General features: G+C 51.7%; 2 protein-coding genes across 3 annotated transcripts in view; one reads left to right on the top strand and one right to left on the bottom strand.

Moving 5' to 3' along the window:
• Positions 1 to 1351, bottom strand: part of ACBD6 (acyl-CoA binding domain containing 6) — an 82183-nt gene extending 80832 nt beyond the window's left edge. Inside the window, exon 1 of the mRNA XM_071435847.1 lies at positions 1094 to 1351. Within this exon, the coding sequence (XP_071291948.1) occupies positions 1094 to 1306 (213 nt within the window). The 5' untranslated portion in view covers positions 1307 to 1351. The remainder of the gene's footprint in view (positions 1 to 1093) is intronic.
• A 16479-nt stretch (positions 1352 to 17830) lies between these two features.
• Positions 17831 to 23824, top strand: part of XPR1 (xenotropic and polytropic retrovirus receptor 1) — a 116200-nt gene continuing 110206 nt past the window's right edge. For both annotated transcript variants that reach the window (XR_011680518.1, XM_071435845.1), the window contains exon 1: positions 17831 to 18211. Coding sequence is in view for 1 of the 2 variants with exons in the window: in XM_071435845.1 (XP_071291946.1) it covers positions 18143 to 18211 (69 nt within the window). In the remaining variant the exon portion in view is untranslated. The remainder of the gene's footprint in view (positions 18212 to 23824) is intronic.

Raw genomic sequence — 23824 nt, 5'->3', positions numbered from 1 at the left:
CCAGTGCCCACTAGCCCATTCTTTCAAGCAAGAAGTTTTTCCTAATATCCAGCCTGGACCTCTGCTGGCAGAACTTGAGTCTGGTTCCTGTTGCTCAAAGGATGCAGCATCGGGGTCACCCTCACCAGTGAGGGTGAGAGGTGAGGAACAAGCACCAGGGTGATGGATTCAGAGAATATTTGGTTTGGAAAAGAGATCACAGAGTCCAACCTTAGATTTACCACTACCTTGACAACCAGACCATGGTTCCAAGGGCCACATCCAGTGATTTCTTGAACTCCTCCAAGAGCAGTGACTCCATCACCTCCCCTGAGCACCCCTTCCAACACCCGACCACCCTTCCAGTGAGGAATTTTTCCTGATGTCCATCCTGAACTGCACCTGGGACAGCTCAAGGCCATTTCCTTTTGTCCTGTCACATGTTACTCAGAAGCAGAACCTCCACCTGGCCACAACCTCCTCTCAGGGGTTGTAGAAAGCAACAAAGTTCCCCCTGAGCCTCCTTTACTACAGGCTGAGCCCCCCCAGCTGCTCTTCACCAGACTGGTGCTCCAGACCCTTCCCCAGCTCAGTTCCCTTCCCTGGACACACTCCCCCACCTCAGTGTCCTTCCTGAATGGAGGAGTCCAAAACCGAGCCCAGAATTTGAGATGCAGCCTCACCCATGCCCAGCGCAGGGGGTCTCTCACTGCGCTGGTCCTGCTGGAACTGAAAATTTCTCTTCTCTGCGTTATTTACCGCCGCTCACACCATGGCTGATACAGCCCTTGGCCTTCTCATGTTCAGCTGCTGCCCACCAGCTCCTTTCCCGCTGGGGCACTCCCCAACCACTCTCCCCCCGGGATTTCCCAAATTTCGGGGGCTCTGTCCCACCGGGCTCCATCCACCCCCGCCGCCGCTGTCCCGGAGGGAGACACCCCCGCTCCTCCATCACCCCGGGACGCAACTTTCCTCCCCGGCACCGCTGCCACCTTTTGGGCCGCAGCCCCTCTGCCCATGGCCCCGGCAGAGCCCCGGCCCGGCCCCTCGGGGCACCGCTCCGCTCTCGCCCCCCGGCCCGGCCCGCTCAGCCCGTGCGCCGGTCCCGCCTCACCTGCTTGTAGCGGGCGTACAGATAGAGCAGCTGCTCCTTGCTGGCAGCGGGCAGCAGCGAGGGGAGCCGCTCGGCCGCCTGCTCGAAGAGCGCGGGCAGGTCCCGGTCGGGCAGGTCCCGGTCCGGCAGCGCCGCGCCCGTGGCCGCCGCCTCGGAGCCCGAGCTGAGCTCGCCACCGCTCCCGCCCGCCGCCGACAGCGGGGGCGACGCCATGGCGGCCCGCGCCCGCCCCGGTCCGCCCCGCAACGCGCTCCCCCGCCGCGCCTCGGTACGCGCGCCTGCGCCGCCTGCGGGAAACGCGCGCCGAGCACGACGGTTCCGGGCGGCCGCAGATCCGCGTGTCGGCGAGCGGCGACATGACGGGGAGTGACAGAATGGTTTAGGTGGGGAAAGACCTCCGAGATGATCCAGTCCAAACGTTCCCCAGCAGCACCAACACGTTCACCACTCAACCGCCTGTCGCCAGGTGCCACATCCAACTGTTTTTTGACGGCTTATAGGGATGGTGCCTGCCCTGGGCAGCCTGTCCCAAAGACTGACCACCCTCCACATAAAAACTTTCCTATTACGAAATCTAAACCACCCCTGCCGTAACTTAAGGCTGTTTCCGCTCATCCTGTCGCTTGTTACCGGGGAGAAGAGGCTGACACTGAGCTCACTCCACCCTCCTGTCAGGGGCTTGTAGGGAGCGAGATGTCCCCTGAGCATCCTCAGCTTGCTCAGCCGCTCCTCACTAGAATTTTGCTCCAGCACCTTCCCCAGCTCTGGTCCTTCTCTGGATTTGCTCCAGCCCCTTATGGTCCTTCCTGAGTTGAGGGGCCCAGAACTGGACGCAGGATTCAGGGTGTGACCTCCGCCGTGCCCAGCACAGGGGACAGGTTAAGGGGGAGGCTCTCAAAGCCCATCCAGTCCCACTCCCCGCCATGGCCGGGGACACCTCCCCGGTGCACCAAGGCGCTCCGAGCTCCATCCAGCCTGGCCTTGGACACTTCCAGGATGAACAGCTTCTCAGGGCAATCCTTCCCGCCTCCCAAAACCCCCTTTGCGCCCCGCTGCCACCCGCGTCCCCCGCGCTCCCGTCCCGGGGCTGCCGCCGCCGTCTCCTCCTCGCCATCATCTTCCTCCTCCTCCTCTTCCTGCCGGGAACCACTGGAGGGCACTCGCGGGCCGCTCCGGGGGGATCCCGGCGAGTGCGGGGCGAGTGCCCGGGATACTGGGCCCGGTACCGGCCGGCATCCCCCCGGGACACAGCGCCCGGTACCGGCCGGGGTCCGCCGGGACACAGCCCCCGGTACCGGCCGGGGTCCGCCCGGGACACAGAGCCCGGTACTGGCCGGGATCCCCCCGGGACACAGCGCCCGGTACCGGCCGGGGTCCGCCCGGGACACAGAGCCCGGTGTCAGCCGGGATCCCCTGGGACACAGCCCCCGGTACCGGCCGGGATCCCCCCGGGACACAGCGCCCGGTGTCAGCCGGGATCCCCTGGGACACAGCCCCCGGTACCGGCCGGGATCCGCCCGGGACACAGCGCCCGGTACCCGCCGGGATCCGCCCGGATCCTTCCGGGGACACAGCGCCCGGTACCGGCCGGGATCCTCCCGGGACACAATGTCCGGGATCAGCCCGGATGAAGCCGGTGTCAGCCGGGATCCTCCCGGGATGCGGTGCCCGGTTCCCAGGGATGACGCTGCCCTGCCCTGCCCTGCCCGGGGTCCCAGCCAAGAGCCATCCCAAAGGCTGTTTATATTTATATTCATCCCGGGATCTGCTTCGGGCGGAAAGTTTCTCTCTACCGGGCACAGCTGTCGAGTCCCGTCTCCCTCCTTCCTCCACCCCCGGCCGCGGCGAATGGAGCCCCGAGTGCCCCGAGTGCCCTGAGTGCCCCGGGTGCCCCTCGGCCCGGCCCGCTCCGTGCTGCAGGGCTGCGGGCCGGGGCTCTCGGTTTTTGGGGTCCCTGTGTCACCCCGAGGCGCTGGATGATGGGTGAGAGTGAAGGTGCTCCCCGCGCATGCCGTGGTATCTCCATGTGGGGTCTCGCAGCCACATCCGACTCACCCATAAGATAGAAAATATCCTGAATTGAAGTGACACGCACGGATCACGGAGCGCCCCTCCTGGCCCCGCGCAGCCCCAGGAGTCACACCGTGTGCCTGAGAGTGTTGTTCAAATGTTTCCTGAGCTCTGTCAGCCTTGATGCTGTGGCCACTTCCCTGGGGAGCCTGTTCAGTGCCCAACCACGCTCTGGGTGAGGGACCCTTCTCTAAAAACCAGCCGAACCCTCCCCCGACACCGCGCCGTGCCATTCCCTCAGGGCCTGCCACTGTGATGCTCCAGCTCGCTGCCTTGGCTGTGCTGGGGCTTTTTCCACCTCTAAGAAAAGCCTCTGGCACCCAGTGAGGCTGTGAAGAGGCTCAGAGGAAAAAACGCCAACCTTTTCCATTCAGCAGCCTGTGAGCAATGCGTGCACCCACTTTTCCACCCATTTTCCAGAGGAAAATGCAGGATCTGTAGGAAAAAAAGACATTCCATGAACGGCAGGAATAGCTTGGCTTTTATGCTCTTGATCTCTTAACAACCATACTATATATATAAAATAAATATATTATATTATATTATATTATATTATATTATATTATATTATATTAATATATACACATATCTAATATATCTAGTATGTATTAGATATTATATATTATACATTATATATTGTACAGTATATTTATTATTTTATATAATATATTCTATAATATAAAAATATATACTATATATAATATATATTTATCATATGTAACATCATAATGATATATAATAATATAATATATAATATATATTATATATTATATCTATAATTATATATGTAATATATAATTTATATATAATATATTATATATAATATATAATATAATATATATTATGTTATATTATATAAAATATAAACGTATTATAATATATAGTATAAGTATATATAATAAAACTATTTATTTATAATACGATTGAATTTATTTTTATTATTAAATTATTACAAGAAATAAGATATTTTAACAGTTAAAATATTGTAAAATAGAAAAAATATTATTTTATATTATTTGATGAATTTTAATTTATTTTTAATTTTAAAATTTTTTAAAAATTTATTTCCCGTCCTCCCACCACTCCCCAGCAGCCCCGTTCGGCTCCATCCAGCGGTTCCAGCCCGGCCCCGCCGGCGCTCCGGGGCAGCCCCGGGTGTCTCCGGGGCAGCCGGGCCGGGCTGGCAGCGGGGCACCCGCCTGGAGCAGCTGGAGAAGAGTGAAAAGCATTGGCGGGAGCTAAAGCGGAGCGCACAGCCTCCGCACGCTCTCCGCAGCGTCTCCATGGTGAGAGAGGCCTCCCTGCCCCACCGGGTTCCTTCTCTAGAGCACTGACAGCTCCTTTCTCTTCACTTTTTCCTTGCCTTTTTATTTATTTTTTTTTTCTAAAGAGGGACTGCACGGCAGGGCTGATGCTTCCTCCCACCCCGTCGCTCCAGCCGGCGTGGGAGCAGGTTTGGTGCAGGGTGCCCGTGGAGAGCCTGGTGTGGAAATGCTGATTTTGGGGATGCTGGGCTCAGAGTGCTCCTGCTGTGCTGGATGATGTCGATGTCACTGCTGGTTCCCAGCAGCCTGGGACAGAGCAGGATGGAGCCCAGCCCTTGTGCTGGGTGCACCAACCCCCCTGCAAACATGAGGTGGTGCAGGGCTGGGAGAGCCCCCAGTCACCCCAGTATGGGACAAGTCAAATTCAGCCCACTCCCCCAGCCCTGGCTGCAGAACACACGAAACCAGAAGCATTACAAGCACCAAATAGCACAAAAATTCATGCAGGGCTGTGTGTGTGGGTCTGCCCCAGGTCCCACGCTGGGATAGCAAAGACACAATAACAGGCTGTGACCAGCAGTGCCAAGCAGAGAAAAAATATCCCTGCATAATTATCATATCCATCCTGCTGGTCAGCCTGGGGACCTGTCATTGTCCCTGTGCAGAGGGCAGAGGCCACCACACACACCAAGCCTGAAAGCAACATCTGAAAGGATCCCTGTGAGCTAAGCTATGATTACTTTTTTTTTTTTTTTTCCCCACAACAAAAGGAGAATGAGGCAATTAGGAGCTGGTTGGTTTGTAGACATGCCTTTTACTGTGGGAGACACCTGCATTTGGAGGAGGAGCAGGCTGGGCACGTGTGTGGCTCCTCAGGGTGAGTGGCACTCTCCTCCTGTGGCAGAGTCCCCAGCAAACATCTGATGCCTTGTCAAGGCTGACCTAGAACAGAGACTGGACAGAGCTAAAGAATAAAGTAGGGATTTATTAAAAGGCCTTAATGGATCCACCTTGGGCAGCACAAGAGCCCAGCCAGGGCTGCACCCAAGATGGACACAAAATGGTCACAAAAAATGAACAACCGGTCACAAGGTCTCTCACTTTTATAAGTTCTGGTTCATTTGCATATTGGAGTTAATTGTTCAATTACAGCTCCAGCCCATGCAGTCCCATCCTTCTTGTTTTTCTCTCTTCAGCCCACATTGTTTGTGCTCCTGGGCCTGAGATTTGGATCATTTGTCCTTGGTCCCCAGCTGGAGCAGGAATTGTTTTGTCTCCCTCCTCTGTGCACAGAGCTCAGCATCCCCTCGTAGGAAGCTCAGACCCACACACTAAAGCAGCACAGAATCTGAAATATATAAAAGCTAAACCTGAGGCATCATGTCAACCTGGCAGAGCTGCTCCTGTGGTTAATAAATGTCCCCTCCTGTCCCCTGAGCTCCTCCAGACTACCCGTTGCATATGTTCTCATCCTGCCTCTCTCCTTTTCTTTCTCCCTCATCCCTTTTTGGCTGATTTGGCACCAATGTCCCGGGGGGGAGAACCCTCCTCCCCATTGTGCCTCCCACCATCCTCCTGCCAGGGCATGGGAGGGACCAAGAGGGGCTCACTCCTGCCTGAGCCTTCACCAAACACCCCTGCAGGGCACCACCAAGCCCTGTCAAAGCCAACAACCCCACACCCTGCCTGCGCATGGAGCCTGGAGCTGCGTGGGTGGCAGCTGCCTGCCAAAGCCATTTCTTGGCAGAACACGAGGTTAATGGCTGAGAACTTTTCTCCTGGCCCCCAGGATGACAAATTCCTCCCTGTGAAAACCCAAGCTGTGCCAGTTTTGGGCAGGCAGCGCTCGGGTGCGATGCTTGGGGCTCTGGGCTTTACCCCACCTTCTGTTCCATGCTGCTACCACCTCGTGTATCTGCTCTTTGTCCTGCACCCAGAAGGTCCTTTTCCTGTTTTGGTGGCTCCCCAGATCCCACATGCCTTGTGCAGAAAGCAGACCCCAGAGCACAGAGCTCTGCATTGAGCAGAGCCCCCCTCCTTCCCTGACTGGAGCACTGCCTGGGGCTCAGGCTCACAGGGCGCTGTGTGCCTGGGATTTCCTTTAGGAATATTGATTTTTTAACATGTGTTGCTACACAAATCGCAGCACCTGGCTCACCTTCACCCCTGCAGGGGGAGAGGGAGGAGGGAGAACAACCACTGAGTGCTGCCCCTCTCCTCTGCACTCTCACTGCTTTAGCAGAGATAAAAACCCTGCTCCTTCTTCCTCTGTGTGTCCCTTCTCAGCAAGGCACAGCAAATGCACAACTCAATCAGTATTTCTGGGAACCAATACCTGCTGTAGCAGCCAGGACCCCACAGCATGGCCCTGATTTCCATGAAATGGAAATGGAGTCGCAGGAAACCAAAATTCAATACTGGCAGAGGGAAGAGGTTAAACAAAGAACTGAGGTCTCTGCCCTGGCATTAGCCAGGGCCCCCCTCTCATGCATCACCTCCAAGGAGTCTGGCTCCATTGCACATTTTCCCTGCATTTGTTAAAGCAGCAGGGCCATTTGTTTGTGTATAATAAAGGGAGTCTGGGAGAAAAAATGTGCAATTAGCACATCCATCACATAGGTTTTTTTAGATATCAATAAAACATCAATCCCCTCCTTCCATAAATTCCTGCGCCGTGCTGAATACAAATCAGGAGCAATGCATAACCCCCCTCAGAGGTGCATAAATCTGCCTTCTCCTGGCATAGCATTCAACCTCTGAAACACTGATGGAAAAACTCCTCTGGCAGGTGCTGAGCACTGATCCCCAAGCATGCCCCAAGCCCTGCTGGGCTGACATCAGCACCGGTGTGGTTGCAACACAGGAACTGGCCAGAGGCTCAAAGGTTGCAGCTGGAGCTGTGCAAATAGGGAATCTTTCTGTGGAGAGAGATATCTCAGCACTGAGTCTTTTTGGTTTGGGGCAGCTAGATGAAATGTTGTGTGTATTCTGTTTTCTAAATGGAAATGGAAAGGAGAAGTTTTGGTTTGCTTGACCTAGAGTGTTTTGCTTGGTGTTAAGCAAACACAAAAACATTTCTTTTTGTTTCATTTCATTCAGCCTCCTGCTTCTTCTATCCTATCTTTTTTTTTTTTTTTTCCTTTTCCAGCAGGAAAGTCTGGCTGTTTGACCCAAAGAAAAGGAGGGTCAGAGGAGACCTTATTGCTGTCTATAACTCCCTAAGAGGAGGTTGTTGGCAGGTGGAGATCAATCTCTACTCCAGGTTGCAGGAGACACGACGAGAGGAAATGGCCTCAAGCTGCACTAGGAGATGTTCAGGTTAGATATTAGGAAAAATTTCTTCAGGAAAAGGATGTCAGATGCTGGAATAGGCTGCTCAGGGATGTGGTGGGGTCACCACACAACAACCACAGCAGAGCCTTAGCTGTGAAAGAAACCCCACGGTGTTATTCACTGAAAAGAGCAAAAGAAAAAGTCACTTCTTGTGCGTGGGGTTTTTCACCAGGATAATGATGAAATTTAGCTCAATTTGGAGGTTTCAGTTGCCCAGAAACTGTGTGGAGAAGACAGAGCTGAGGTGTTCAGCAGGAGAGCCCAGCTGAGTTTGGGCTGTCACTTCCACACTGCCCTGCTTCTTGCCAGCTCCCCCTTGGCTCACATTGAGTGAATAATTTGTCACTGCCCTGTCACTGCAAGACCATGGATGTCCCTCATTTCCCTCTCCATCTCCCCAGGCAGGGTTCTCTGCATCCCTGGTGCAGCTCCCACATTCCCTGGCAGCCCTCTGCCCACTGTGGCTGCTGGCAGTGCAGTGCTGACCTGCCTGGAGCACACCAAACACCCCCAGGCAGGAGATCTGCTCTGTGCTGTTGGAAAGAAGTGCCCAGCAGTGATCCTGCTGGGGTGCTGCCCTCTCCTGCACCCCACCTTGGGCTTATCTGGGGCCACCAGGAGGGCTTCTCCCCAGTGAGGGCTTGGAACTGCTGTTCATCCCTGCAGAGCCCCTGGATAATCCCTATTGTAAATGTAGGCATCCCCAACGTGGGGAGAGAATGATGTATTTGACTTTATCTTGTTAGAAGGTTAATTTATTACTTTATTATACTATATTATATTAAAGAATACTATACTATATTATACTAGAGAATACAGAAAGGATACTTACTGAATGCTAAAAAGATAATAATGAAAATTTGTGACTCTTTCCAGAGTCCCGACACAGCTTGGCCCTGATTGGCCAATGAGTTAAAACAACTCACACTGGAGTTTAATTAAGCAATTACCTTGGGTAAACAATCTTTAAACACATTCCACATGAGCACAGCACAGGAGATGCAAATGAGATAAGAATTGTTTTCTTTTTCTCTGTGGCTTCTCACTGCCTTCCAGCTCCCCAGGAGAAAAACCCTGGGCGAAGGGGTTATGTTCAGGGAATGTGAATGCCACAAATCCCCTGTCCTCTGTCCTCTCCACAGAGATGAACATCACCTGATGATCTCTCCTTGCAGCCTGCACCCCTCCCCAGATCCTGCTTGCTGTGGGTTACCCCATCCTACATTTTTCCCTGAAACCCTCCTGAGTGATCCCTGCCTATGGGTGACAAGGTCCATTCTGGCAGGGATGCAGCTCTGGAAAAGCTGCTCCTGGTGCTGGCTCCGTTCTCCCCCGGCGTGCAGAGATGGAAGGGAGTGCCTGTAATTGCAGCTGTCAGGAGTAACAATCACAGTGCTGCTGTTATAAATGGCTCCAGCCTGACTTTTACTTACAGATTTCCCTCACGTGATGCCACGAGTCGCACAAGATAAAACCTGCACCACAGAAAAGCAATTGCACCTTCCAGCTCTGTGGAGGGGGATTTATGGCTTGTTTTGGCTGTAAAATAGAGCAGGCATGGTGTGTTGGGGAGTTTTTATGGACAGGAGTGCTGGGGTATGTTCTTTGAGGTTTTATTTGCAGCATCAGCCTCATTACATGGTTGAGACAATAGAAAGATGGCAAAGCTCACATACAACCAGCAGCAGCTAAAGATTTCTTTGTTACAGAGCACTTAAAAATCTTCCTAGCCAACAGCACATTGCTAAAGCTTACAGACAATTGTTTTAGCCAGTTACTAAAGGCACACATACACCTGCTTCACACAGTGCTTGCTTGTCTGCTCTCTATTAACAAGACACAACACACTAGTTCTGAGTTTTCTATTCTTCCTATTTCTAAAGCCTACTTTTCCCAACTTCCTAAAAATCTTCTTACCTTTACTATTTCTCACAGCATGGCTCGGGCTGCAGGTCAGCATGTCCTGGTGGGACAGGCTGGGGTGGCTCAGGGGAAGGGGACACCCAGTGTCCCCTCCATGTCACCATTCAGTGGTCCCTGTTAGCCAGGGAAGGGTTTTAGGCTAATTCCTGCCAGACTTGTAAAAATTGGGATGATGTCTGGAGACAGGGAGGATCTGCAGGGCATGGAGGCCTCAGGCTGTGAGGGTGACCCTTGCCAAATCTGCTGGCATTGCTTGGAGGCCCTGAGAAATGCCAGGGGGTTCCAAACAGGTGTGGCTGGTTCTAGGGCTATTCCTATGGTGAGGACAAAGCCAGGCTGCCATCAGAGATCCCAGCAGAGCATGGAGCTCCCTGCATGGACTCATCCAGAGCTGGGATGGGAACCCACCTGATGTGCTGCCTTCTCTCTCTGCCCTGGTGGCACAAGGACCTCTGGGACACATCTCCACTTGCTTCAAATGCATCTTTCTGATCTGACATCTGTCCTGAGGCTGCAGGACCTGGACATGGATTGTTCCTGTGTATGGATCACACTCAGCCCTGATGCATGAGGGAATGACCCTGAGATATGTGATTCCTTCTCCAGGCCAAATGAGAACCTCCAGGGAGGAACAGCCATCCTTCTCCAGGCCAAATGAGACCCTCCAGGGAGGAACAGCCAACCTAGTGCTGTCCCAGGAGCTGTCCCAGCAGACTGGAGCACAATGTCTGTCCCCTGCAACCCACTGGGGACACCAGCAGGAGCTGAGACCCTAAGGATGCTCACAGCTCAGGGCTCAAGCTAGGCAAGCCAAAGAAGCCAGGTTTGGCAGGAGCAGCTGTGCTTTCCCTAAAACCACAGGATCATTAAAGATGGAAAAACCTCTAAGACCTCTGAGTCCAACCACTAACTCAGGACTGCCTTGTTCACCACTAAACATGTTCCTGAGCATCACATCCACACTTTTCTTGAACAATTCTAGGGACCATGATTCTGCCACTGCCCTTGTTTGCCTGTTTCATTCTTCATTTCAGTGAAGAATTGTTTCCTAATATCCAATCTAAACCTCCTCTGGAGCAACCTGAGGCTCTTTCCTCCAGTTCTGTCACAGGGGAGAAGAGATTTACTCCCACCTGGCTATAACCTCTGACCACAGCCCTTGCAAATAGGAAGCCTGTGGCCTTTCATACACTTTGATAAGGTCCAGAGGTTGTTGAAAAACCCACAAAGCTATTTCCAAAATCTCCTAGGAAGTCCAGCCAGCTTTAGAGGTCTCTGCCACAGCTATTACCACACACCTCGAGCTCTCTGGAGCTCAACTTCTTGTTGCCATTACTGACAGGCTGGATAAGGGACAGAAGTTTAGTGCAGAGAGTTGCAGTGACAATCCTCCAACATGTTCCAGCTCATGGTGTCACACCTGGGCGTGGGCTGCTCCTCCCAGCAGGACCTGTCACATGGCATGTCCTTGTCTGTGGCACAGGGGTGGCACAGGAAAGAGGGGCTCCCCCAGCTTTGAAATTGTGTTTGTGGCAGCTTGGTGCCTGCAGCATCGATGCACCAAGTGCCAAAATCTCCTGTTTGCAGCACAGCCTGCTGTGACTCTGGTGTGACAGTGGCATTGGCTGTGTGACCCAGCAGCAGCAGCAGCAGCAGCAGCTCCATGGGTGCTGTTTCTTGTCCCAGGTCGCCTCCTTTCCTGCTGTTTGGTGGGTTTCCTTCACTCTCCTCACTCTCCCTGGGAAAGGGCCAGCAGTCAGGGTGGCGAGGCAGGGGCATGTTTAACAAGGCAGGTGAGGTTGGTGTAAACAGGACAGGAACGGTCCCAAGGCCACCTGGCACTTTACCAGCCCCTGTCCCCTGGAAAGCATCCCAAAGGGATAAAGGTCTGTGTCACTATAGGTCACAACACGAGTGCACACACCACTGCTCTCCAGGTGAAGAAAAGGGAAGTTTATTTTCTGACCCTTACATTTATAGTTTTCTAAAAGTGACAGTGGCTTGGAGGGTGAAAGTGCCACCTCTCCAATGACACTGAACAAACTAACAGTTTATCAAATTTCTTTTCTTCTATAAAAGAATGCAAAACAACAAGTTATTTACAGAAAGTGTGTAAAAAAGTTTGCTACAAGAATGTCAACATCAGAAGGCTTAGAAAATCTTAAAAAATCAGGGTGACATGTCTGTGCTGTCCCAGAGCACGGTGGGGCAGTCTATGGACATGGTGAGGTGCAGCAGGCACAGATTCCTTTCAGCTTCAGCAGGGGGATTCAGTAGGGCAGCAGTCCCAGGGCTGCATCAGGGAGGTTGGAAGCACTTCCCAGGCTCTCCTGGAAGCAGCCCAGGCAGCCCTGGGGCTTGGAGGAAGCAGCTCTTATTCCTTCTCTAATTTTAGACCTTTTCAGCGCCTTCAGTCTTCTTAACCACTGGTCAGCTGCTGTCTTCTCACACAAAGCAAGCGTGCATAAATTAAAGCAGGCGCATGTATGTGGCTTGGAAACCATCCAGGAGCAATCACTTACACACCAGGGAAGGGTGTGAAACCCCCCATCTGCTCCGGGATTGAGGCAGCACAGAGGGATGAGCCCTGGCACGGCTCCCAGGGCTCTTCCCTCTGTGGCACCGGGGCACGCTGCCCTGCTGGAAACCCCTGCTTGGGGCACTGACCCACGGGGAGAATGGGTGATTTCACATTCCCTGGCCTGGATTCCAGGCAGGATGCTGCTGTGACCTCAGCAAAGAAGAGGGGACACGTGTGAGGCACCAGGAGCTGCTGGTGGCAGTGAGTCAGCCCAGGAAAGGTCACCCAGGGCAGGAGGAGCTCTGCTCCCAGCACAGGGCACACTCCTGGGAAAAGGAGCTGCTTCTTTCCCCCTTAAGAGCTCAAATGGGAGATGCAGGACTCCAGGCAGCTCTCCAAAATGCAGTTTATTCCATCCAAGATGTTACAGCAGTCCAGGGTGGTGGGTGACAGAGCTGTGCCCACAGATGTCAGCTCCAGCTGCAGGCAGGCCTGGAGACCCTTTGGTTTTGGTTACATTGCATTCTATACTTTTCTTTGCTGAGCATCTTAATACAGCAGAACAAATCTATACCTTAACTATTATCTATAGCCTATCATAACTGCTCTAATTACCGTATTCATGTTACTATTCTCCAATCACTAAAAGTTAGTACATTACAGTTTAAGCTGAAGTTGTTTTTCAGTTTTCTTGCAGTGGAAAATTCTGAGACTTTTTTTCTACTTGCAACTTTGCTGACTTGTTTGCCTGTGCTATCTTTCTGTTTGGTAAAAACATCTTGTTTGAAGTGAGTTTATCTTTTGCTCTAAGTCATAAAACCCCCTTCTAACTAACATACTCTTTGCCTCCTTGGTTATCCAGTAAGACTGGCTCAGCAATTCTTTTCTTCTGTATCAAAACTTGCTTTCATTTCTATTCCTTCATCAGACTCTACATTTAAAAATTTTTCTGCTAAGCATCCATATCTGTGAGACTTTCTTGTCAAACTTTCACCCTTCCCAACACCCCCTGTATCTGCATCCCTGAGTGCTTCAGCAGCAGCCAAGCCAAACTGATGGGCTTCCAGTCAGGGTGATGTTGTTGGGATTTTAACATCAGGTGTGTAGATGCTGGATGAGCCATGCATGGGACAAATCCTGCCTTGAGGAGAGCAGGGTGGGTGATATGGAACTCAGCAAGGCATGGTTACTGCCCTCAGACCCACATCTGCCTGAGCTGCCCCATCTCTATTGGGAATTTCGAGTCCATATCCACCTCTGCGATGGACTCAAAGTTATAACAGGGTGGGAAATGTTTAATTTGCACATATGCCTGCAAAGGGGTCACTATCTGGACATAAAGAGTTGGTATTTTTCACAGCATCAGATTTATGGTAAAAAGCCATAAATAGTAGTTTTTATATTATGCTTTTTCTACCCTGGCAGAGAATAATTTAGAAGCACAGTAGAAGTGAAAAACAAAGAAGAGAAGAGATAGAAATCAGCAGAGAGAGACAGAAAAGGTGAATACAGAGCTACAGAAGTGTTAATGGATCAAATTCAGCCAGTGGGTAAATTGATCCTGCTGCATCCAAGGTGGAGAAGGCACAACCCTCCTGGCAGGTCTCAACCTGAAACAGGAATGAAAGCATCATCCTTACCCACCTTGGAAAATCTGCAGGAGCTGCCAGGGCAGTGTGTGCAAGAGGATGGATGGGTACTAACATCCCTGCCACTGGAATCACATCAATCCACTGCATTATTATGTTCCTCCTGGCTTTAAAGAACGTCCTGCAGGCAGCTCAGCTGACTGTATGAACACCCTGACCTGTCCCAATGGATTGGGCTGCTCCCAGTGTGACCTTGTGCGCTGCCTCTTCCCCAGGGTCTGGCACCCCCAGCTCCTGGTGCTCATCATCACACCCTCATGCTCTGCCAGCAGGGAGAGGAAATGTGAGAAAAATCAATAGCTCCAGCTCAGGCTGCCGGGGGATTTGTGCATTTTTGCACAGGGAAATCTGATATATTGACCCTGTTCCTCAAGACCGCCATCGATGGAGCTGATGATGGGAGGGCTCGGGGCTGGGGGTGTCCAGCCCAGGGCTGATGCTCTGTTGATTCTGGAAGTCAGGGCAGCCTCTCTCGGTGTGATTTACTCAATTCCCTTGCTGTTCCACATCAAGCAGGCTCCCAGCTTGCTTTTACTTCTTTATTTATTTATTCCCTGTCTTCCTTGCCAGGCAGTGGCAGTGAAGCCTCTGGGTCGTGCCTCTGGAGTGGGAATCACCACATGGGCAGGGCAGTGAAGGATGCAAAGGGCTGCCTTTGCCCCTGCTGATGCCTCCCCACCAAGGCTGGGACGTGCTGCTGCTCCCAAAACACTGGGATTTGGCACAATTTCTTCTGTTTTTAGTGGAGAGTTGAGTTTATCTTCCTGCTGATGTTGTACGACAAGGGAATTTTGTAAATCACACCAATCCCCCTGACCCCATGGTCCAGGCTCAGCAAATCCTGCTCTGCTCATAGGGCCAGGGAAGGTCGTGTTCCTAAAGCTTTTCCTCCCATGCCAAACTGATCCCCTAAATATCCAGGCTTTCTTAAAATTCTTTTGCCTGGGGAGAAGGTGGGAGGAGGTCCATGGGTTTCCTGCATTGTCTCCTGCGATGGAAAACCCTCCTCTTTGTGATTTTATCAATGCCAGTAAAGCAAATTTTCCCTCGGCAAGACTCTTTTTTTCTAAAGCCTTTTTTGAAGACTCCTTTTCCCCAGCGATGCAGAAGCTTTAAAAGTATAATTATATATTTTAAAAAAATCCCACCATGCTATTTATAAATTATTCTATATGCTCCCAACAAAGCAAGTGCCAGACTGCACTGGCGGAAAGCCCACTCCAGCTTCTCCTTGCTTGGTTTCAAAATGCAAATAACATTGCTTCTATGATTTTTTTTTTCCCTAACTACAACAGCACGGGGGAAATCACAATGCAAACTCTTTCCTGGAAAAAAAAAAGAGAGAGAGAGATGAGGAAAATGTGGCAGCCTTGTGCAAGGGAGGTATGGGGAGTAGATCCAGACCTAAGGTAAAGAGACTGGGATCCAAACTTGAGTTGTGGAGAGGAGATCCAGACCCAAGACTAGGATTTTTTGGGATGAGCATCCCTCCTCAGTGCTGCCTGGATTCCCCCTGCCTGCCCTCCACCCAGCTGTAGGCAGAAGGCAGTAGAGGCAGGGAATAGTGGAGGCCTTTTCTCTTTAATTTAAGGCTTCTCCCTGCCCTCTGTCCCTTCCTGTATTTCTCCCCCAAGCCTGGATATGCTGAACTGAGAGTTTTGAAACCTTTAGAGGAGTTGGAAAGCCCCAGGTCCCAGCAGAGCAGTGAAACACGAGGATGCTCAGTGTGGTCCCAAGGGGTGTCTGATAACGGGAGGCAGGGATTTGCCAATCAGATATTTGAATGGAGCTGTGTCTACGGGGCAATGGTGAGCAAAGAACCCAGCCTCTTCTCTGCCTCCCCTGTTACCATCTGTCTTCGTTTAATGACAAAAAAATAGCATTTATTGATATAAAATAAATAAAGAGAAGTGGGTGGGGGGGGGATCACTGGCTATTTTCCATTACAACATTTGCCAGCTGTCGTATCAGAAAACATTAATTTATTATACACCCCAGCACGTATTCCAGGCAATGCCTCCCGCAAATAACAAAGAGAATATTTATCTCTTAATCCCCTTTTCTGCCCCCCTGCTGCAAGTTATCTCCGGGAGCCCGCCGGCATCCAAAGGCTTGGGGCTGTAACATCCCAGCTCCTCTCGGCTGGAGCAGCTCAGCCCCGGGGCGATGTTATCGGGCACGGCGATAACAATGCCAAGGTGAGGCATTGAGAAGCCGATAACAATGCCAAGGTGAGGCATTGAAAAGCCAGTGACCTGAGAAATGTAAAGTCAAGCAGTGGCACCGCGCCGGGGCCAGCGCCGGGCAGGCTTGCTGTGAAGTGTCGCAGCAAGGGCACCAAAGCTCTGCTCGTTAAAGGCTTGGCTGCAAACATAATTAAGAGATGCTATCAGTGAGCGCCAGGCGAATCTCAGCCCTCGCAAATCACGGATTCCCGGGGATCCTGCGACAGGAGCCCCGTAAATCTCCGCAGCAAACGAGCTCGGCCGGCGGCAGGGGGAAGGATGCTCCAGCAGCTGCAGCAGGGGACGGACCTTGTGGTCGCGTGGAAAAAGCTAAAAACTGTCACACCAAAGGTTGGGAGGCTTCAAGGAAACCAAAATTGATCCCAAATCCCAAAACGGAGGAACTGGAGAGGGGCAGGGTTTGGGCCACTGAGAATCCTTGGGATAACCAAGGGTTGCAGCCCCGTTCGGAGCGGCTCCGGTTTGGTCCCTCGGGCCATGATCCAGTGGGTACCAAATTCCCAACCCCAGGGGTGTCTGTCTGGGGCAGACACGGCCCTGTGCAGGTGGGTTTGCTCCAAAGCTGCCCTGGAGTCCCTGCTCCCCCTGGCCCAGCCCGGAATTGATGGGCAGCACAAAGGCAAAGGTGGTGGAGGTCATGCAGCTTTTGGAAAGTTTTCCCGGTCCCCCTTCTCCCTCCTTCTTTTCCCCTCTTATCTTTCTTTCCCTTTTCTGCTGGTCTTTTGTGGCCTGTCAGCCCAGCTTCCCTCCTCCCTCAATCCTGCACTTTCTCCTACTCTTTCCCCTATCTTCACCCCTGTTCTCTGTCTTTCCTCTCCTTGATCCCTCCCCATCCTGCCACTTCTTTTCCCCCATGCGCACCACTCTCCCTGCTACATTTCTCCCCTTCCTACCCCCTTCCCATTTCACTTCATCTCCACCCCATTCCCTTTCCATCACATCCCTTCCACATTCTATGATAGCCCAATTTCATCCCATCCTACTCCTTTCCCAATCCCATCCCACCCCATCTCATCCCCATCCCATTCCCATCTCACCGCCATTCCCATTCCCACCCCATCCCCATCCCCATTATCATTTCCTTCCCATCCCCATCCCCATTCCCATCCCCGTTCCCATCCCCATCCCCATCCCCGTTCCCATCCCCATCCCCGTTCCCATCCCCATCCCCGTTCCCATCCCCATCCCCATCCCCATCCCCATCCTCGTTCCCATCCCCATCCTCGTTCCCATCCCCATCCCCATCCCCATCCCCATCCCCATTCCCATCTCCGTTCTCATCCCCATCCCATCCCCATCCCCATCCCCATCCCCATCCCCATCCCCATCCCCATCCCCATCCCTATCCCCATCCCCATCCCATGTTCCCATTCCTATTCCCGTTCCCATCCCCATTCCCGTTCCCATTCCCATCCCCATTCCCATTCCCGTTCCCCATTTCCATCCCCGTCCCTCCCCAGGCAGTTCCGCATTCCCGGGGCTCTCCCGCCCATCCCGGGGGTCGCGGGTGCCGCTCCCGCGCCCCAAACCCGACCCCAGACCCGCGCGAGCCGCGGCGCCCCCCGGCGGCGGGCGCGGGAACGGCGCCTCCCCGCGGGGCGGTCCCGGGGCGGTGCCGGGGCGGTCCCGGGCGGTCCCGGGCGGTGCCCCCGCCCCGGGCCGGCCGTGCGGCGGTGCCGAGGGCGGGCGGGCGGTCCCGGGGCGGTGCCGGGTTCAGGCCCCGCCCCGCGGCGGTGGGCGGGCGGCGGTGCCGGGGCCGCGCGGTGCCGGTGCCGGTTGGCTGCGGGCGGTGACGGCGGGAGGCGGTGGCGAACATGGCGGCGGCGACGGCCGAGGAGGCGGCGGCAGCGGCGGGGCGGCGCTGAGGAGGCCCGAGGCGGGCTGAGGAGTGGCGGGGCGGGCGGGCGGGGGCCCATGTGCGGTGGCGGCGGACCCCCCCCGCCCCCCACTACCGACGCCCGTTCGCAGCCAGGCGCCGCCGAGGCGGCTCTGCGGGCGCGGAGCGAGCGCGGCCCCGGCCCGCCGGCAGCGGCGGCGGCAGGATGAAGTTCGCCGAGCACCTCGCGGCGCACATCACCCCCGAGTGGCGGAAGCAGTACATCCAGTATGAGGTACGGCCCCGGGCAGCGCTGCGGGCACCGGCCCCGGCCCCCCGCGCCTCACGGTGCCCGCCGTGCCGCGGGGCGGTGCTGATGGAGAGGCAGCGTGTGCGCGTCCGCCGCGGCGGGGAGGCTGCGGCGCTGAGGGGCACCCCTGGCTGTCCGGCTCGCTAATTAGTGCATTAATTACCGCCCGTAACCTCTTGCCGGCGGACGGAGGTCGGGGCACACGCTCGGCACCGCGCACCCCCAGCCGCGGCGGGGGCTCGGCACCAGCGCCGGTTCCCGGAGGAGCGGTGACTTTGAGAGCTCCCGGCCTCCCAAGGGCGATCCCGCCGCGCTGGGCAGCTCCCGGCGCCCTCCCTGCCCTGCCGGGGCCACCGGCACCGCTCGGGGCTCCTCCAAAACAGGGCTCCAAACCCCTGTCAATTCCCCCAAGCCCTCCAAACAGGGCTCCAAATCCCCATCAGCTCCCCCGAGCCCCCCCCAAACAGGGCTCCAAATCCCCATCAGCTCCCCCGAGCCCCCCCAAACAGGGCTCCAAATCCCCATCAGCTCCCCCAAGCCCCCCAAAACAGGGCTCCAAACCCCTGTCAACTCCCCCGAGCCCCTCCAAACAGGGCTCCAAACCCCCATCAGCTCCCCTGAGCTCCCCAAAATAAGTCAGCAAACCCCCATCAACTCCGGTTTTATGACAATTTTTAAGTAAGGCTCTGCAGCTCGTGGTTTCACACTCCAGTCGGGGCGTTTATGAGCACTGTTTGCAGCAAGTTGTGCTGCATTAATCGTGAATTATCTGCAGAACACGGCTTTTTTGGGCTTTATCACGCCAGCCTGCTAAAGGTCATGCTGATTGCTTCGTTTCAGATTTATCACACCGATTCTGGGCTTGGTTGGAACTGGACGGAGCTGGGGGGTGGTAATTTGTAGTAAAACCATTTCCTATTTCAGTGTCAGCAGTAAAAGTGGCAGGTGCCAGCGATGTCTTTTCCACAAGTAATAATTAAATCTAGACAACGGAAAGCTGATTATAGGACAGCCGTGATCAGCAAAACTTCTTGACTGATTGACTCAGTTAAAACCACGGAACATTTGTTATTGTTTGAGGGCCTGTATTTTCTCCCTAGGACTATAATAGCAATTTATTTATACTGTCCATATTAATCTGTCTGGATTTGCAAGGAAAACCACATTTATCTTAGCTTGCTTTGTTATAATGTTGAGCTTGAGAAGTTTATATCTAACCCTTTTCACTCTTCCTTTGTTTCCCTTTACCTGACTGCAGAGGAACGGATGTTTAAATAAAAACTGCAGTTGGGTTTGGCTTTACAACAATATTGTGATCTCCTTGAATGATGTGGAGAGCTAGATGGCCAAATCATGCCATCAGTCTTTGAGGAGGAGGAAAACCATTGTCTTGATAAAATAAAGGGCCAGCTTAGTTCTGCATCGTGTCTCTAATGGGTTATCCCTGTGAGAGTTGTCTTCTGCTCCTGAGAAAAGAAAACTTGGATATCTTCCTAAGAGCAGCTTTTGGAGGTGTGTTGGAGGGGAAGGCAAGGGGAAATAAAAGGGTGAAAGATCTGTCTGCATGCTGAGCAAACAGCTGTGGAGAGAGGGGAAGGAGACCCAGTGAACTACGACACCTTGATTAATGTGTGAAGAGCTCTGCTGCTCCTCGGCCACTGTTTTCATTATGGGAGGTTAATTTTCAGCTGTTTTAACTAGGGCACTATCATGATGTCATTCTCCCTTCCTCCAGCCCAGTTTAAAATGTCTATTTCAGTCAAAACAACTTCCTTCAAGTTGTTACTCTTTCTAATCACAAGTAATCTCCTCCTTGGATAGACAGCTTAATGTGGAGTGCGGGAAAACACAAACCTCACCTTCCCTTTCAGTAATAACTTTCAAACTCTTTGTTTGCCTTGTTGCAGCTGGCTGGATGTGAGTCAGCCTCCTGCTCATGCATATTACAGTGATGGAATAGCCTGGCATTTATTATTCAGTAACTGGTGGTCGTGTGGGTGCAGTGCATAAAAGCCCAGCACTGCCTCCATTTACTTGTTGATTATACCTGAGGCAAAAAGCACCCAGCCCTCCTTTGTCCAGAAAAATTCCCATTGCTGATCAGCAAATGCGAGGTTAAACTTTGCCTGTGTTACTTGTGTGCAGTGCTGCTTATAGAAGGTGTCACAGTAACTTTTAAAACATGATTTGTGGATTTTAATAGTGTTATATTGTTTCTTCACCTGACAGTTTATATCTTTTTAATTAACGCAGGAAACGCCCTCTCAGAGTGAGAGGTCTTCTTGGGTAGGTTTTTAACTCTGAAAAGATTCTTCCTGTTTCCAGGATGTCACCTTCAAGATCACAGAATTCTGGGGTGGTTTGGGTTGGAAGGGACCTTAAAGATCATCTTGTCCCATCCCCTGCCATGGGCAGGCACAGCTTCCACTACTCCAGGTGGCTCCAAGCCCCATCCAGCCTGGCCTTGGACACTTCCAGGGATCCAGGGGCAGCCACAGCTTCTTCTCTGGGCACCCTGTGCCAGGGCTTCCCCACCCTCAGGGAAGATTTTTTGCCCACTATCTGATCTACCTCCGCTCTCTTTCAGTTTGAAGCTGTTCCCCATGAAAGGACTGAAAGATGATGCAGAAATTGATTTCTCTAAGCCATTCTGTATCATAAAGATAGCCTCATCTTAATTTTCTCCTCTGCTATTTGTAGTTATTTCCACTGGAGAGCAGGAGATTCTTGGAGTGTGGCAGGACCCAGGTAACCTGTGAGAGCCTTTGAATGGATTTGGAGCAAGCTTTGCCTGTCAGAGCAGGTGTAATCTGTTGGTGATAACCTCAGAAAGAGGAATGGGATTGTTGTGTTTTCAATACCTGAAAATGTAGTTTCACTTTCAGGTGGTCTTGAACAATTGACAGTCCTCAAAACTTCTTACCATCCACATGCTCTTTCCCTCCAAAAATAATCAGTTTAAGTATTCTAAGTGTGCTTGTAGAAGTAGGGAAGTTGCCTGGGCTTACGGCTGGTATTCAGGGTGAGAGTTTTAGGGAGAGAAAAAACTATTAATTTTCTTTAAACAGGCAAAAGTAAGATATATTTTGATAGGTGTGACGTAGATTTATATTTTCTTTCAGCAAAAGCTCTGCAGTGACCATTACTGTACATCTAAGCTTTTTGAGAAGGAGCACTTGGCTTACAGAAAAGAGGGAAAATGGCAGTGAATGCTCTTCTGTTTCATTCAGCTTTTCCCAAAGACATTTACCATGACTGAGCCAACAATAATGTGGAGCTTTAAACCATGATGGACCTGATTTGGCTTTCCATTCCAAATTTCCATCTAAAGATTGCATGCAATGATGTGGCTGTGCCTCACCCTGGCAGCAGCAGTGAGAGGCTTTGCTCACCTTGTTTGAGGGGCTCTGGCAGGGCATTTTCTTCTGTAAAATGAATCACATTTTCCTAGCTGTTAAACTACAGCTGTGATGTGCACTGCTTCAGTGTTCATTTTGCCTTAAAAGTTTTGGGCCACTCATTTACCCTTTGGAAATGAGCGGCCCAAAACTTTTAAGTTGGAAAAATAAGAAAACTGGAAAAATGGAAAACAGGAAAAACATGAAAACAAACACAGTCCCAACTTTTTGTGTCAGAATTGTGAAATTCTCATTTCCACACAGTACTGAACAAATTCAGGTAACTTGCATGAATTTCAGCTGATGCTTTTTTCCTTTTTTGGCTGAGAGTGTGCTCTGCTGCATATAATGCTCATTTTTGATGCAGAGAAATATTGGGGTTGTGAATCCTCTGTTTATCCACAAACCCTCCTGGATTCCTTTGTTTTCATGTCCCTCTCTGGATTGCTTTCAGGAGGAGAGCATTGCTCAGGCTTCTAAATGTAAGTGTGGATCTGCACATCCAGCTGATGGAACTGTACAACTCACTTGTACAGTTGCCAGATGGCTGTTTTGGTTGCAGTTAATCTGGCCTGAATTTGTTTCTCTGCAGGAGCCTGATGGTATTTTTATAGAAAAAGTACATAATACCTTTGACATCTCAACAGCTGGGGAGGGAGGAGGAGCAGAACACTTATTACAGGTGCAAAGTTCATGGGAGAGGTGGGTAAAGGTGTGAGCCGGTGACCTCCCTTCCCTTTTTTTTAAGGTTTTTAAGTCCTTAAACCCCCAGGTTTTAAGTCCTTCTGCTGTTGCAGGAGAGAAACAGGTTGCTAAGTTTTAGGCATCATTTCTCCCAGACACCACCTGCAGCAGGAAGTGGGTGGGGGGAGAGGAGAGCTGAGGTTGCCTGCTTGAATTCAGAGTGTCTCCTGCAGAAACAGGCTTTCAGCTTTTGGGAGGTGGCCAATTCTGCTCGTCAAACCCAGCTTCATGATAGGCAGTTCACACCCAGGCTTGCCACCTCCTGACACAAATCTGTTGTGCTATTTCACTATTTGTCCTTCGGGCTGTTAGCAGAGGAGCTTAGAGGAGCTTAAGTGGTTTCAAAGACTCCTTTAAAACAGTGGGGTTTGTTGTTTTTTTTTTTTGAGTTTTTTAAGGTTTTTGTCCTTGATTTTGTTCACTGTTAAGGTCTGATAGTTGCATTTTCGTTTTCTTTTTGCCTTTTTTTTTTTGTTCTCTCATATGTATTTCCACCAGTTGACTGATGGTGCAAGGTGTAGCACTGGCACAGTCTAAAGCAGGGAAATAACCCATTTTGTTTAGTTTGAGGGCAGAAAGAGTAATTCTTAAGTGTTTCCCATTGACAGTGATGGATAACTTTTGTAAACAATCAGTTCTAAAATTCTGTAATCTAGAGGACTAAATAGTTTAGGTGTGAAGGAGCACTGAGCCTTTCACTTTGAGGTTATTGGTTTACTTATATAGGTCAGGAAAGCAGTAACAGAATCTGCTGCCCTGCAGCTGCCAGATTGTACTATGTCAGTCTGCATGGGGAGGGGTCTGTGGGACGACTGACACCTTCAGCTTTCAGGATTGTTTAGTGCAGGACTGTCAATCTTGTCCTTTTTAATTTGTTGTTCTTTAAAAATGACTGATAAAACCAGAGATAGGAATTACACTGGGTTTACCTCTGGGTGGGTTAGGAGATGAGTTGTTCCTACAGTGACTTTCAATGTGCCGTCTCTTCTGGTTTGTTTATCCTGTGTCACATGTTGGTTGTGGTTCATGGAAAAAGTTACAGGTAGGTGAGGATGACGACTGGGATGGAAAAGGAGGAAGATTTTTTGACTACTTGGTGTGCAGAGGCAGATCATGTGCTGCTGAGCAGTGAGTCATGGGGGAAAGGACTGAAGTGGCCGGTGCTCCTGAGGAATTTCAGAGAAGCACCAAGAGCAGAGCAGAGCTGTGCTGCTGGCATGAGGATCATCCAGCAGTGGCTCAGTTGGGAAAACAATTATGCAAGTGACCTTTGCTGAGACCTCTGACTCAGGAGCCAGACCTTTGAGAGATGCCAGAGCTGCTGGTGCAGGCAGCCACCTTGGGTATCTTGTGATAAACAGACTTGTCCTTTAGACCTTGTATTTACCCAGTGTGTTACAACAGCACTCAGCTCCCAGCTGCTGAGCTGATGGTTTTTACCTCCAGGGTTTTGGGG

The sequence above is a fragment of the Agelaius tricolor genome, unplaced genomic scaffold (assembly GCF_023055355.1).
Source record: "Agelaius tricolor isolate 1412-34295 unplaced genomic scaffold, bAgeTri1.0.p SCAF_11, whole genome shotgun sequence".
Classification (NCBI taxonomy): domain Eukaryota; kingdom Metazoa; phylum Chordata; class Aves; order Passeriformes; family Icteridae; genus Agelaius; species Agelaius tricolor.
Note: the sequence above shows the minus strand (reverse complement) of the source record. Positions and strands in the feature narration are given on the sequence as shown.